General features: G+C 44.2%; 1 protein-coding gene across 4 annotated transcripts in view; it reads right to left on the reverse strand.

The window, feature by feature from the left end:
- Positions 1-16,081, reverse strand: part of zfhx3b (zinc finger homeobox 3b) — a 169,568-nt gene that overhangs the window by 75,797 nt on the left and 77,690 nt on the right. For 3 of the 4 annotated variants that reach the window (XM_067485311.1, XM_067485322.1, XM_067485304.1), the window contains 3 exons: positions 10,784-13,300; positions 10,031-10,610; positions 6,730-7,226 (listed from right to left, as the gene is read on the reverse strand). In XM_067485311.1, the coding sequence (XP_067341412.1) occupies positions 6,730-7,226; positions 10,031-10,610; positions 10,784-13,264 (3,558 nt within the window). In that variant the 5' untranslated portion in view covers positions 13,265-13,300. The remainder of the gene's footprint in view (positions 1-6,729; positions 7,227-10,030; positions 10,611-10,783; positions 13,301-16,081) is intronic. The other variant, XM_067485313.1, reaches the window with a different exon arrangement.

A 16,081-nucleotide genomic window follows, 5' to 3' on the forward strand; every position in this document is an offset into this window, starting at 1 on the left:
AAGACAGGAGCATGAGCGATACAGCTGTAATGCCATCTTTACAAGAGACTGTGGAAGTTACAATACTGTCTTCTCTTCTCTCTTTACAGAAAGTATTGTCATAATTACAAACTTTAGAGACAAACATAAGCCCGGATGGGTCTTCTATGTAATGTGACTTATTGGTTTAACGAGAGAATTCCTGCATTGACAGCAAGGGTAATTGTATTTAGCTTTTAAATGCAAAGCAAAGAACTTCTAAGAAACCGAAGACTAGGGAGTGGGATGGGAGATGCAGGCAGAGGATGTATATCGGATAAGAATGTTTAGTTTGCTGGCATGGCTGGATTATAGATATTTAACCTCAAGCAGAACACATTTCTGGACCACCCACTGATTCACTATCCATACTAGTTTGTTTTGTGGGATAAGAGTATTTGTCATGTTTATTCACCTTGTGGAGGCAATGACGAAGGGCGAAACAAACAGTGAACAGGGAGGAGAAGGGAGGGAAAAAACAATGTAATGTAGATAGGAGGATATAACAGATGTTGAAATGGTTTCTAGGCTGTAAAAAGTGGAAATCTGGTGGGAGGTTCAAACTGTACAGTATATCTACCCGATGCGTCACTGCCTTGGAACTTATCTCTGCCTTGAACTGTGGAGAACCCCGGTCACAAAAACTGATATAGCCTTTCCTCCTAACCATATGTATCTCCTTTTTCTGATGATCTGGCTGGAGATAACAGGAGCAGCAGCATCCTTGCACATTGGCAAAAGTGTTCCCTGCTGCTCTTTTCCAAAAAACCTAAAAAAAAAACAAAAAATTCTACTCAAATACAACAATAATTAACACAATGACCAAGATCTCCCAGATGGCAATGTAACACATTGTTGCTGTTCTTTTTCCAGTGCTCATTGTCTGTGATGGAACACAGACAATGCATCTCTATCTCCACCACAGACCCAGGATGGAGACCCTGGTCTGTAATGTACTAGGCCCTTTTAACTGTGGCAACTGTGGTAAACAGCCATTGAAAATAATCTGGGAAAAGACCGGCCTCCTCTGTCTGCAGAGCTTTCTGTATCCCCCTTTTGCTTTTTTTGCTGTCACTTTGTAAGACCCAGCAACATCCACCCTGTACATGTATGTGCAACTACCCTAGTCAACAGCAGCAACAGCAGCAGCAGCTGTGGTGCAGGTCAAAGACAGACCCTTTCTAAGGCCTTCTCAATGGTAGGAGCTACAAGAGTTGTGAAATTCTTACATACTGCCAAACACATAAACCCTGCTAGACCCCTCCCCCCTACTTGCTTGACAGCTCCCCTCTCCAATCCGCCCTGATTTTCTGTTGTATACCACTCCTTCCTTGTTTCACCCACCACTCAGGTCTGTTTGATATTGGGCGCTAGTGTGCTAACTACCTGGGTTCAGTATCATGACACTGTTGGCTGAGGTGGTGTTACTGGGGCCCATACAGAGTTTAAGTACTTTCTCAGAGTGCTTATGCATTTGATCACATGTTTATTAGTTCTGCAGAATTATATTATAACAAGTTCTCTGTGAACAATTAAAAATAATATATTTCATGAGCCTTATGTTGTCATCTGCTGGCACTTGATTAAAAGATTGCCCTCTGTGTGTGTGTGTGTGTGTGTGTGTGTGTGTGTGTGTGTATTTGTATGTGCGTGTGTATTCACACGCTTGTGCATGTGAAAGGGGAGAATGGGCTGTCTCCCAGGATGTGCAGTGAGCGCTTTATTAGAGCGGTAGTACCAGTAAATCAGAGCTCAGCTCTTCCTGGAACTGCTGCAACCTTTCCCACTGAGCACTATTACTGAACAATCATAGGCTAGCCATGATAATTAGCAGAGTATCTATCCTTCCAACCCTCCTGTCGCACCCCCCATCCCCTCTATCCTGTCTGTCTCTCCACCGTCATACCCTCCTCTTCTTAGAAATGTCTGGCGGGTGAGTCGGTAAGGCCAGGCGCCCACTAGACGTCATTTTGCCAGAGAACATCTCACGTTACCTGCCATAATTTTTGTCGTGATGTTAGCCAGAGCGATATTTGGGCTCATTCATCTACCCACACTATAAGACCACCAAGAAATTATAAAGGGTGACTGGGACATCACAGAAAAGTTCACATGTTTAGGTGGCAATCATGGACAAAACAACCCTGTGACATGAGCGAAAGGTAACAAGATTGCATAACAATATCCGATGCTCTAAACCTGAAAATTCACCTGGGATGCCAAAATCAACCAGCCAACTACAGGGCTCTCAACCTGAGTCTACGTGCGCAAAGGGGGGTACAAAATGCACTTTCGCTTTATTTAAAAAAAACAAAAAAAAACAATCACACCCTATCTGGGAATTAAACCACAGCTACATAATAACGTATAGTGCAAGAGGACTGGAGCAAATCCTAGGTAGCTGTGATCCTTAATGGGGAGAGGTCATCATGGCTTGCATACCTGAGTCTGAGAAGCCAGTGTGTCTGCTGAGTAGGATCATTAGTGGAACACCTTAATGCCTTTTCATGTAACCACTAATCCCTTAATTTACATTACAGCCTCTTTTCTCTATTACCTTTCATTGTGATTATTTGCTCTCAGCAGAGTGTAGACATTTTCTTTCCTCAGCAGTCACTAATTCCTTTGCATTGCAGTGAAGGGTAAAGTCAGAGCGGCAGCTCCAAGATACAACGGTATCGTTTTTGTTAATGCGCTCTAATGAACAATATGTTAGTGCAGTTCAAACTGCAGAAAATATAATCAAAGCCCTTGTTGTCATAAGTAAGGAACAGACAATGGATGTGACTATGTACGTGAGGTAGACAGAGATGGGGGAAAAGTTTGTACAGCTATGTGTGTGCTCAACAGAGCGGGACCAAGACAGAGGGGAGGGGTGACAGGACTGTTGTGGTTAAAGATTCCCCATCCGATAGTGACGGCACTTTCTCCCTTTCTTTCCATGGCCAAGCGGCATCTGGAGTGGATTTTGTGCTAGCAGACACCGAGGAACATGATTACATTCGGCTAACTGCGCTCTAAACTGATTATGCATGTGCCAAGCTAATGGACTACATTTGCAAGAGGAAAAATAACATCCAATCAATCTCAATTACCGCCGATTGCACCGGCCCCCGAGACAAGGAAGGTAGCCAGCTAACCCCCCGACGCTCCTCCCCTTTCCCCCAAGCCTTGACTGGAAGCTGAGGCCTGTGGCTGGGCCTGGTTAGTCCCCACCCATTCTGTCTGGCCAGAGCAGCCAGGGCCTGAGAGCTGTTTCAATCCACTCATCTAACACTAACACTCCACACTGACTGGTACTATAAGGGCTGTCAAATTTGCATATTAGGTATGTGGCCAACTGTAAAATGAGAATGGAAACTGGGTTTGTTCAAGATAAGGAGTCTTAGGGGAGAGCTACACAAAATGTTATACACATACTAAGGGCTAAATTGTCTGCACTGTAAAAGAATCCATCTGTGTGTGTGTGTGTGTGTGTGTGTGTGTGTGTGTGTGTGTGTATGTGTGTGTATATGTTCGTGCGCTACAGAGTGACCACTCTAGAAAAGGATTGGTGACCATCAGAGCAACGTAACCACATGATCCACGGGATAAGAGATGGTGAAAGTTACAGTTCCATCAGAGCAAAGAGCTGTGGTGGCCGAACACAGTGCTTACAGTAGAATGAGTGTCTTTCAACTGGGCACACAATATGCAAGAGAAGACAGCATCACCCCTAACTGTGTGGTGGTCCATGTGGTCAGGATGACTTGCTGGATCTTTCTGTGGGCTTTTGGAACATTCCAATACATGGGGTGGTGGGAGGGATATTTTTAGAAAACCCTAATATGGGCCGCATACCACAGACTCTCAAATTATCCCATCCAGCTTAGCCCTCAGTTTAAACCTTCCTTTTTAATTCCAGTAATTACAGGCTCCAATTTATATGGAGTTGTGCACACAAAGGGCCTGTTTAATGCAAACCAGTTTGATTTGGGTGAAGTGTCCCAAGCATCTCCCACATCTTAGAGTCTGTTTATGCTGACTTGATGATTTATTTTCTTCCCAAAAAAGGTTAAAAATGGTGCTATTTGCATCAGATTTCTTTGGGGAGGAATAAATGAATGGTGATTTTTCTTTTTTCGTCCTTGCATAATATACCAAGTTGGGTTTACAGGCTTGTGGGCCACTGTGGGTTTCTGCCTGTCAGTATCTCTACCAGGACAGTAAATCCAGCGCAGCACGAAGGCTGTGACACAGTCAAGTGGGGAAACAGTGCTGCCAAGAGGCGTCGCAACCATACTTGTTGTGCACTAATCATATTTGCAAGTTATAAAATTTTGAATTACAGTTTTTCCTGTCAACTTGTTAATATCGTTATGTTTTAGAGTAGTGTTGAGGATGACAAGAGCTTATGAGGACCACAATGTTCTCAAGTTCAGGGAGCAGGTAATTTCTGGACAAATGCACACAAGCTCTTACTTAGAGATCAATTGGTTTTAAGAAACATGGAGCCATCTTAAGAGGCTTAAGTCATAAAAAATGATCATGCCTGGATGTGTTGTACATATTTAATCCCCCACAGCCTGAGCAGTAGTATGACATATGGTGCTTCTCTCTTAAAAACTTGAGCGGAAAAACACACAGTAGGAAAAAAAAAACGTGTTTCTCTTTTGACTTCTGGGTTCACAGCAAAGTGGAAAGCACACAGATAAGGTAATATAAACTGTACTCTATCCTGTGAGACAAAACAAGCCTCCTCCAAAGGTGTGAGGAAGAGAGGGTATGCCAGAGCATGTCTATTTTGGTCTAATGACTGCTATTGGTATGTGGGCCGGTGAGGCCAGCAGCTAAGGCCAGGAGAGGATGGCAATAGGCTAGGAAAACAGAAGGCCATGCTTTTCTGCTGTCTCACAACGGATTTCACACAGTCACTGATAATCTAGCCTATTTACATTAGTCTGGATCCAAGAATACCCTGTGTAGCTACAGTAAAAATGCTCTGTAGTCCTCTGTTGTCCCGGTGCAAACCAGGTTTGACAAGTCAAAGTACATATACTCCTCTCAACACCTCCATGTCCCATGGCCCTCTCATACAGCTGCACCATGAGTCCTGCTTTGCACCCTCTCACTCCTAAGAAAACACTGTAGTACATAGTACAAAGTCTTTGCAGACAGGAAACATGTCTGCCAGGCCAGTGGTTTAGAGGACCCGTTCAAAACGCTGGATAGTTTTCAAATGGACAGCCTTTTTGAGGGAGTTTAAATGCGCCACTTTAGTTTAGTTTTTAATGTGATTAAAAACACCCGGCTGGAAGCAGCGCATTTTCCACATGCCTTTTAATACCTCCTTGCAAAGGAAGTTCATACTATCATATACTAGGATGCCAATAGAAAAGTGTCAAGAAATAGAATTGCTCAAATAGTTTCCTTGTTTATCTTGTAGAAGTCAAACACCATTTATAATAAGTTGGCTTCATTGAAGTCAAAATGTCTGAGTTACAGTGTTACATGTTAGATTCTGTTGGTGAGGTTGTGATGTAGGCTTACAAGCAGTATGCGTTGTCAGCGTTTGTATCAGTTTTGTGAGAGTGTTGAATGTGTGCGTGTGCGCAGCTATGCCAGTTTGGGTTAAGCACAGAGTGGCCAAAGCCGCAGACACACAGGATAGGTACCTAAGTGGAATCAGGCCTGTTAGATTTATGGCCATTTGTTCGGAGAGTGTTCATCCATTGGCTATTATGGAATGATTAGAGGAGAAGGTGAAGCTCCAAGTCCAGCAAAAATCAATACGGCTGTCGAGAACGATTCAGCCTTTCCCGCTCCGAGGAGTATTAGCACCAAACCTCTGTCTCCTCACACTTCTTCATTCACCCCCAAGCCTCCAAACCAGCTTCACCTGCCACGTTCATCTCATGGCAGCAGCGTGGCCCTGCTTCTACTGTATATAGCCGCTGGGAAGGCGAGAGTTATTAAAAAAAGGCTATCATTCATGCCTTGGGAGATCAGCTTGTACAGTGGTGTGGGCAACCTGAGTGCATTTAATGTGTCTTCTGGAGGAGTATCAAGTTAGCAGGGAGAGGATTAAGGGCACATTTTGCCATTAGTGTGAAACTCAAAGTTCAATTGGATCATACACACTCCCAAATATGACACAAACTATTTCTCCAGGTCATATTTTAACACCTCAGATAATGGAATAATAGAAGCATCAATAAAGGACACCTTCACTGATATTGAACTTGCTTCTTTTGGTTCTAGTTTGAGTAGTACATGCAAATGAACCCTATTAAACTTCTATCTCTCTACTTCTAGCTGAAAAACACCTCCAGATGACATCACTCAGAGGAACCTTCAGTTCAGAATATTGTCTTCTTGCTGCTCACACTATGGAGTTTTTTCAGTGCTTCTCCAAATGACATCATCTGAACCCCTAAGGATGAAAAACTCCTCCCGGTGATCTCATCTGGAGGAGTTTTTCAACTAGAAGCAGAGAAATATTATAATATAGGGAAGTCAAAGGGAAATTTAACTGCATTATTGTACATTTACACACCAAACTAAAGCCGTAGAAATTGAGTTGAAAATCTGTGAGGTTGCCCTTTAACAATGCTTATTTGTGGTTATAAATGTTGCCAGTTGTGTATATACTCCACATTCATATAAAAAGATGACCATTGTAAAGACAAGGTTGAGTAATGGCTTTGACAAAGGTGCTTGAGTTACACTCACCTTGTAGACTTTGAGGCTAGCCTCATGTCGGGAATTGACAGTGTGCATTCTCAACTTCTCCAGGCTATTAGTGTAGTAGTCACAGGCATTGCACTTCAGGTGCACAGGGTTGCCTATGGCCACACATTTCAGGCGCCATTCATTGCCCTTGCCTCCTTCTTTGATGTGGGCCACAAGCTGGTACTTTTGTACATGCTTGTCTGTCTTACAGTGCAGCTGGAAGTTGGCCTTGAGCTGAGTGGTGTAGTGACACAGCTTGCACTGGTGAGAGTCGCCCACCACAGCACGCCATTCCTCCTCCGGTAAGCTGCGTTCAGCTCCCATATGCATGCCCAGCACATCCAGGTTGTCAGTGGTGAAGCGGTTGCACACAGCGCATTGAAAGAGCTTGAGAGAGGGATCACTGGTTTGTGATAGACTTTCTCCCAGGGTCATCAGCTCTTCAGACACCAACTGGCCACTGCTCAGCCGCACATCCATAGGGATCTCCCCACCTACTAGGAAGCAGGGAACAGAGACAGGCAAAATGTACGAGAGCAACTGTGAATAAAGGTATTTTAACTGTTTCAAACATACATTTTCACCATAGAAGTTTAGACTATAAATTATTATTTTTCAAAAATAATTTAATGTCTCTGTAATTTCCTTCGGGAAAAAAATAGCTTATTATTTTTAGTTTTGACCACAGCTTTTTTGAAAGGAAATAACGAATCCTGCCATTCTCATCACGAATAACACAGTAGGCTATTAAACTTTGAAAATCTATATTCTGTCTGTTGGCATCATAACACATGGAGGGGATAATGTAGAATGTATTTATTTCTGGACCTATAACTGTTCTTTGGGGTAGGAAAGAAGAAAGCCCGGATTTTTCCTTAGTAAAAAAACATCATACAGCCAGGTAAAAAATGCACATGCAGCTCTGTTTCAATGGGTAAACTTTTAAGGTTGAGTACACGAGTGCCACCGAAAAAGCCAGGTATTTATCATTATCAAAAAACTAAGGAGTTCCCAAGTACGTATTACTGTACATCTACTTCATTACGGGCTGTTGACTGAATAATAACAAAAATCCACTTGTCTCCTTGGACTTGTCTCCCCTCTAAAGCAATATGGAGACCTAGCAGATTAATTCAGCTCGGTTCTGATTAAAAATTATAAATCAACAGAAAGAAAAAAGGAACAGCAAGCAAAAATCCTCAACAACCTGAGAACTGAGTTTTTACAATCTAAGGCTAACTTTAAAAATGAATACTAAAAAATGAGGTAAGAGTACTTGCAGTTTTTGCCTTTGCTTGCTGATCTTTAATCTTTCATTGCCTGGACTGAGCATGCAGGCTTGACCCCGCCTGGCTTTACACTAAATTAATTCCAGCAGCTCCTTTTTATTTATTGCTGCAGTATGCAGCCTGCTCTTGGACTTTTCTCCATTACCTGGGATTTTATAGCCAGGAGAGAGAGACCTTTGAGAAGCCCCCTGAAATCACTCACAGACCCAGGTCCCCAATCATAGCTCCTCACACTCTCTCTTACAAACACACCGATGCATAAACAGACCCAGACACTATCCAAGGGCTGTCTTTTTCTGCATCTTGCTCATCATCTTTCATTGCTACCTGGCTCTCATCCTCCATTACTCTGCAGCTTCAATGATTTACCACAGACCTGGATCTTATTTCTCACTACATTCTTGTTGTAGACTTTTAGACCAAGACTCTGATTTGTAGTGTAGTTTTGCATCTGTTTTCATGCTATCTTTTAAATTCTAACCAAAATATTGTGCAGATATGCATTTTGACCTCTATCCACATTTAGTAATAGTTTACTACTTCTAGGTGAAACGTATACATTATCTTTCCAAAAATAATCTTGAATTGAATAGTTGTCTGGCTGGTCTATGGTGCTGTTCCGCAGTGTATGATAGACAACAACAACAACAACAAGTGCTGCCCCCCTCCCTCCCTTTGACCTCTCTTGCACCCCATCTCAAATCTTTCACTACAGAAGCTCAATCTAGGGAACAAGGATTACCACAGCGCTGAGATCACTAGAGGTCAACATTTGTTATCCATCCCTTTGGCAACACACTCAAAAGTACAAAATCCACAGTTAAAGCATGAAAAGGCACTTCTCATTTTAGCTTAGATCTCCTTGTTATGGCAGATTCTCTCAAGAGATTTACTGAGCCTTCTGTATCATGCTGTTGAGTTAATATCAGGGTGTGTGTGTGTGCGATTGCTTTAAGGGTCCCTTAAAGTGTGACCGAGGATGACACCACTGTAGTTTATGGGTCCCGACTGTGTAATCACTGCCTCCCTTGTAACATGCTTATTACAACTCACCTCACAGGAAAATGAACCAGATGGCAGAAGAGGGAAAAAGAATTAGTCACAGCAATCAATTTTTGTTTGCGTCTTTGAACTGGCGACAGTTCGAGACAAGTCTGTACAAACTGTGGGGTTGTAACTGGCACGCTAAACACTCCACTATGCTGCTGAATTACCCTTGCTGAGCCCTCTAACCTCCTTTTTTTGACCAAGATAAAATTTATAGCTGCAATTATAAAGTTGGAAAAATTGAGAACTCCACTGGTGAAGTTCAGCAGCAGTTTGGGGATAATGATATAAAAGGCTGAGGTTTGCTGCCTGAGGGAGAGGGCAGATAGAAACGAACATAGAGGTTTGGCCCTCTAACTCAGCTTGGGTATTGCAAAGTAAACTTCAAAATTCTGTGAAGATTACATCAATATACATGCACTTGGATGTGCTGTTAAGGACTATGTAGTAGGAAAAACAAATTACCAATAAGATGACACATGCTACAGGACACACATGTAGATGTACATTTGGAGCTGAAACTTATTGGTAGAGTGATCTGGTTGGTTTCACTATACAAGTGAAATTGAGAAACTGAATCATGAAGATTGTTGTGCAAATATAAATCAGCAAGAATGTATAGAGAGGGTCTATATTAAGGCTGTAAAATTGTCCAAAATGAATATTTCTGTCAATTCTTTCTGTGATTCAGTGACAAACTCCTTGTAAAACTGTCAAGTTCACAAGACCTTGCATACTTGCAAAAGCTAAGTGTATGAAAAGACTGGCAGCTGCCTAACTAAGTAGTGGCACAATGTTGATATTTCTGTCCTCAAAAGTGAGTGGCATTAAAGTTCTGTGTAAAGTGATAAATTAGGACTCAACATCGATTCAAACTGAAACTGATTCCACATGAAAGAATGTGCCCTGAATTGTGAATGAATAAGGCAGTTCTGAGGGCAAGAGAGGGCAGAAAAAGCGCTCACCAAGTGCAGGAGCCAGGGCAGCCATGTTGGGATCCAGGTGAAAGTTCCCCATCAAGAACTGGGCTTCAGCTCCAGCTGGGTCTATCTTGAGGCCTGGTGGAAGGCTCATGTTCTGAGTTAGGTAATATTGGTAGAGCTCAGCCTCAGAGGGCGAAGGCATGGCTCCCAAGCCAAGTCGGCCATGCTGCATCTGAGTCACATTCTGCTGGAGTAGCATCATGTTGTGCATGTGCTTCTCGCTGGTCATGTGGATACGCAGGTTTCGTGCCACATTGGTCTCATAGTCACATACCTCACACCGCCAAGTAGGTTTGCTCTTCGGCTTGGTCGGTGAGGGGGCCCCACACGGTCCAGCCATATGGGTGGAGGACTGTGTAGGATGGTGATGGGGAGGGTGATGGCTACTGGCCTGGGTCACTGAGGGGACAGCCACCACTCCTCCTGGGGTATGTCCAAACACCTGCTCCTGCGCAGAGCCAATAGAGCCTCCATTCTGCAGTGTCTGCATGTTGTTCAGGTGCTTGTCCGACTGCATGTGGATGCTTAGGTTGCCCTTTGTGGTGGTTGAGTAGTTACACACCTAAAAAATGTAAGACACTTTCTTTTGAACAGCAACAAAAGTTATAGACATTGCTTTTAAAACAAATTAAAACTCACATAAGTCTGAAACAAATCAGCAACACAAAAACGCTATATTAAAGTTATTTGCAACCCTTGAAGTCATTTGCGTTGGCACATATTTTTGCTACGTACCTCACATCGGAAGGGCTTGTATCCACATGTATAGCTTTCTCCACGAGCCAGACGGGGATGGCTCTGTCCACTACTGCAATAAGCACAGGAGCCTCCAGAGTCTGGGTGCTTCTCTTTCATGTGGGCCTCCAACGTCTGTTGATACTTGTAATGCCAGTTGCATTTGGGACACTTGAGTGTCTTGCATGAGTTGCGTGAATGCATCATGGTCATGTGACCACCCAAGGAACGTGACGAACCCAGAACGGTGTCACATTTAGGGCATTCTACCCCACTTCCTCCACTGCCACCAGCCCCATGGTTCTGTGAACACTCACCCATTCCTGTTATGTCACAGGTGCCCCCTGGGAGCGGATGGGAGTGGCCATGAGATGAAGGGTGGAGGTGATGATGATGGTGGTGCATGTGGTGATGGTGCAGAAGGGCTCCATTTTCCTCCTCTCCCTCTGCTGGGCAATCATTTGGTTCTGGAGCTGTGGCACTATCTCGATTGGCACTTTCATCTGCAGCAGCATTGGAGGACAGAGGTGAGGAGGAAGTGCCAGCAGTGTCATCCTCGCTCCTTCTGACGGCAGCTGCCGCCATTGCCATGGGAACAGTGGGCCCCTGGCAGTTAAAGCTCAGAGGGAGCTCTGTGGTCCTCCCCCCACCATCTGCAGCTGAACCTGCTTCCTTGACAGAAGAGGAAGTGGAAGCAGGGGCTTTGCTGTTAAGCGTAGAACTGACCGCAGAGGTACAGGCAGAAGGCTGGAGAGCGCTACTAGGCATTAATAAAGTAGATTTGGAAATGCTTTGGTTTGAGACAGCTGGTTCCCCCGCTTTACCCCCGCCACTGCTACTGTTACCACCACATGCGACTGCAGTGCTTTCTGCCTCCACCTCATCTTCCTCCTCCCCTAATAACAGTTCCTCCTCTTCTTCTGAGCCCCCCATCTGGCTGGAAAGGTGTACCTTGCTTTCATGTCCTTCATTGTCCCCATCCCCTCCCTTGCATGCCAACTCTTTCCCAGCAGGCTCCTCTGTTCTCCCTCCCTGTTTGGGTAGGGCACTGGAGTCTTTGGCAGAGCCTGAGGACGAGGTAAGAGTGGATGCTTTGGGAATGCTCAACCCTCCAAGAGAGAGAACTGAGCCTAATGGGGTTTGTTGTTGCTGCTTTTGCTGGAGGCCAGAGTCAGAGTCTTTGTTCAGGAGGGTCTCGCTGCCCCCGCTGCTGCTTCCAGCCTCTAGATGGACACCACTAAAAGTGCCATAGAAGCTCTGGCCAGAGTTAATGGAGAGCAGGGTAGGTGGCAGAGGAGTGCTTTTATTTTTTGGTTCCAGGAAACTGATGAGGGGCTCTTTGTCCTTCCCAATGCCCTGGATGATGGCAGATGCATGCTTGTCCCCTAGCAGCCGCCGCTCGTCCTCACACAGTGTCATACGGTGATCGTGGACGGCATGAGTGGCAAAGGAACGCGCATAGCCAAAGGACAGCTTGCAGAGAAAACACATGAGAATGGGCTTACCCTTGCCATATAGAGCTAGCCCATCAAATTTGGAGAAATCCACATTGTTGGGAACATCTTTGGATACACAGGACTTCTTGGCAGACCCATCGCTGTTCAGGTAATCCTTGTTGCTTTTGTGCCGCACATCGAAGACACGGAAACTGTGCAGAACAGGGCTGAGGCCTGCCATGGTTGAGGTATTGGGGAAACCTTGGTCTGAATTGCCAAACCACTTCCCGAAGGACGAGGCTATGTGGAACGTGTTGATGATCTGAGGGTAGACCGAGGATGAAGTCCCAGCAGTTTCCCCCGGTTTTCCCCCACTAGTGAGAGAGTTTGTGGGAAGCAAGCTGGGTACCATGCCCCCACCGCTTTGGATCAACTGACTGAGGCTCTCTACGATGTAGGCTGAGCCATCTGGCTGGTAAACTATCTCTCCAGCCAGGTTTTCCACATCACTGCTATCCTCTTCTTCTTCCTCCTCTCCTTCTTCACTCCCACTCTCAGGTGCTCCCTGCTGGCGTGTGGGCTGATGTCGCAGAAGAGTGGGCATGCCCCCTCCCCCTGAAGCCATTGGCACCCCAGGAAAAGGTTGAAGACTTGGGAAACAGCTGTCTATCTCCATTTCATCTAAGTCCTCAGATTCGTCCTCCTCTCCAAAGCTTACACCCTCTTGCTCTTCTTCCTCTAGACCTTCTCTTCTAGGAAGCAGCTGACCTGCGGCAGAGCTATTATGACGGGCCTGGGGTGATGCCTGTTTTGGCTGCTGCTGCTTAGACTGTAGTTCTCTCACCCCGTCATGAGGTGCACTGGGGATTTGGGGTTGAGAAGGGTAGGGAGCAGAGAGAGACAGGGGGTCCAGAGAAGGGGCCTGATTGGTGCAAGGGACCTGTGAGTTAGAGTGATCGTTCCAGGGCTGTGGTGGTTGCTGCTGCTGGGAGGAGCCAAGCCCATCGTCTGTCCCAGAAACCACGGGAGACTCACAGCTGTCCATGCTGATGCCTACATGAGGCGTTCATCGCATCCAGGCCTGGAGAAACACAGAATTGATTGGAATTAGAGTTATAAATTGGATGTTTGGCGCAAACAAAAATACTGTACCCAAGCACACACAAGTCATCATTTACTGTGTCCAAAATATTACAATGTTTATTAGGAAGAAATCAGACACAGAAAATATGAAACTGATAAAATGTATAGCAACCTTTAGAGATAAAAATCAAGTGTATGTGACATTGGTTGAGAGTCAAAACACTGAGATATAATTGGGAAAATGACAACGTGCTCATTATGCTAGATTAGGTACTTAAACACAATACCTGAGACGAGCACTAATAAGCCGTACATGATTCATCTTCCTGCCATATCAGGAAGTCGCCATCTTTTATCTTCACTTTCCAAACAACACCCCTAATCTTATATTCTGCACATCTTATATCCGTTTTTAATTAACTCGCCGTCCAAAAAAGGAGAAAAAGGCTAACTTAATGGATCAAATAGATTCCTCGTGAGATAATTAGATACTGACAAGCCACCCATCAGTACATCGGACATTCACATAACTGTAAGAAAAAGAGGGAAATCTAAATAAAAACATTATTGAGAGTATCACCATTATCACTCCAACTACAAGTTGTAAATAGATTTGTGTATGAACTCAAACAAGAGCAATAAAAGGCAGCCTTTTCTATGAGCCCGAAAATACATAAGCTGGGTTGGGACTTTACTGCAGCTGTGTTTAGATCTTGCATCCAATAACCTCTATGCTCAGCCTGGTTTCAAACACTTCAGCCATCCTCCGCCTCTGAAATAATAAATGGGAGTTGAGCTTTCGGGAGCTGGCCATGCCCCGAGCGTCTGAGAGGCCCAACACAGGCTGCAATTTAGAGCACAGAAGAGATAAAATGATAGCGCGAGATACTGCTGAGCTAATAATTTTATTAAAGGGATGCAGCCAACATTGATTAAAGGGGGCAATTGGGCTGAAACCAATAACTCTGGGCTGCCCTTTAACCCACCAATACTGAATATTACATGAGCAAAGTTTCCCGGCACCAAGCTCACTGCCATGTCCCGGTTGATTAGCACATTCTCTGCTTGCACTTGATTTATTTACTTATTTACTTAGGGATGCAAATTTCAGCTGTGATCAGAATGGAGTCTACCCCCACACCCTAACATATTAACCACTTGGGGAGAGAAGAGATTGATAATGTCTGTCTGCATCTTCATGAATGTCTGATGAAGCTCAACTCCCACACAACGTACCTGAGACCTCTCCAGCTCACATCCACTAAAAGCAACAAAATAATAACCCCCCCCCTTTCACAGACATGTTTTTTTTTTTATTTGTAGTTTCTAATGAATAACAGGCCGGAAACATATGGTGGGAAAAGTAATAAAAAGGCGAAGCATAATCATAAATTACTGACTTTTAGAACATTTTTAAAATGACTGCTAACATGTATATGTTAATGTCATAAATACCTGGAGGCAGACATTATCTGTAAGTACGGTCCACTTGATTGCTTCGTTTACACACCGAAGAAGCTAACTCAAATGACCCTTTTCTTGCTTTGCATACAAAATGAACGAATATTAGACTGGCTGGCTTATTAACAAGATTGCTTTATACAGCCAGACATGATTTAGAGATGGCTGCCATATTGAGTGAGGGGATACTAGCCCTACTGGTCTGTATTTATTATCTGCTCCATTAATAAGAGGCTATGAGCTCAACAGCCATTTCATACAAATGGACTGAGGGCAGTGAGAGTAATGCAAGAAAAAAAATATGCCACATGTCAAACAGACAGTGATTCTTCAAACTAAAAGCATGAGGATAAACTGCACCAAATGAAATTGAAAAAAGCAGAAAATGTGCTTTGTCTCAAAGGACTGCCTCTTAAGAAAAAAAGTCTCCATATGTCCTGTCTGAACATGGAGTGTTTCACACCTTGTTCCTGTAATCTGTGCTCTCAGCCCCTCCCTCCAGATTCCTCTGCCTGTCTTGACCAGGCCTGGGATCACAGGGCTCACATGTACATCTAGTAGTTTTGACTGCTAGTTAACAATGACCTCTACTCGCATCTTTGCCCTCATGGATCCAAACAGAGAGATTGCAGTTTACTGTACTGAGGGTCTGTACCCATCCATTCCCATTACTGCTGTAAGATACCTGAAGCAATTAGCAGTAGACAGGATAACACGATGACTCTTGATCAGTGCTGCAGCTCTGAGCCAGCTTGGTGTGTCCACTGCTTACAGAAAACAGGATTGCCCTTTAAAATCAAGATGGTGTAATTCAATAACCTGCAGTGGTTACTGATGAGCAATGGGATTGTCTGGAGTCGGCAAGTCGCAGATGGGCCAACTGATATAACGCTATTTGTCTCTCGGAGGTCTGCCTGGCTCAGTGACACCTGTTTAAAGCAGGAAAAGCTTTAATCTCTTGGAGGCACTAAACAAGTCCGGGAGACAGACAAAGAGACGCGGTCGAAGAAAAGGGGAAGTGGAGGAGGATGGTGTCTTTGTGCTTACTGTGTTAGTAACTACAAGTCAAAATGATATTACAGCCTAGTAAAGGTAACTACTGCTAAATGATGTTACTGTCCTTTTTTGAGCATATTATATATGTAGCATGTTATGTGTATAATAAAATTTCCATATTATTTTGCATACTGGCACTTAATGCTAATTACACAAAACAAGTGTTCCTGCCATAGTTTCTTCTTCTCCTCTGTTGTATCATAATTCTAAATGTGGGCCCACTGAGTTGACAAAAAGTAGACTGTAGACAGCCAAAACAAGC

The sequence above is a fragment of the Channa argus genome, chromosome 2, assembly GCF_033026475.1.
Source record: "Channa argus isolate prfri chromosome 2, Channa argus male v1.0, whole genome shotgun sequence".
Lineage (NCBI taxonomy): Eukaryota > Metazoa > Chordata > Actinopteri > Anabantiformes > Channidae > Channa > Channa argus.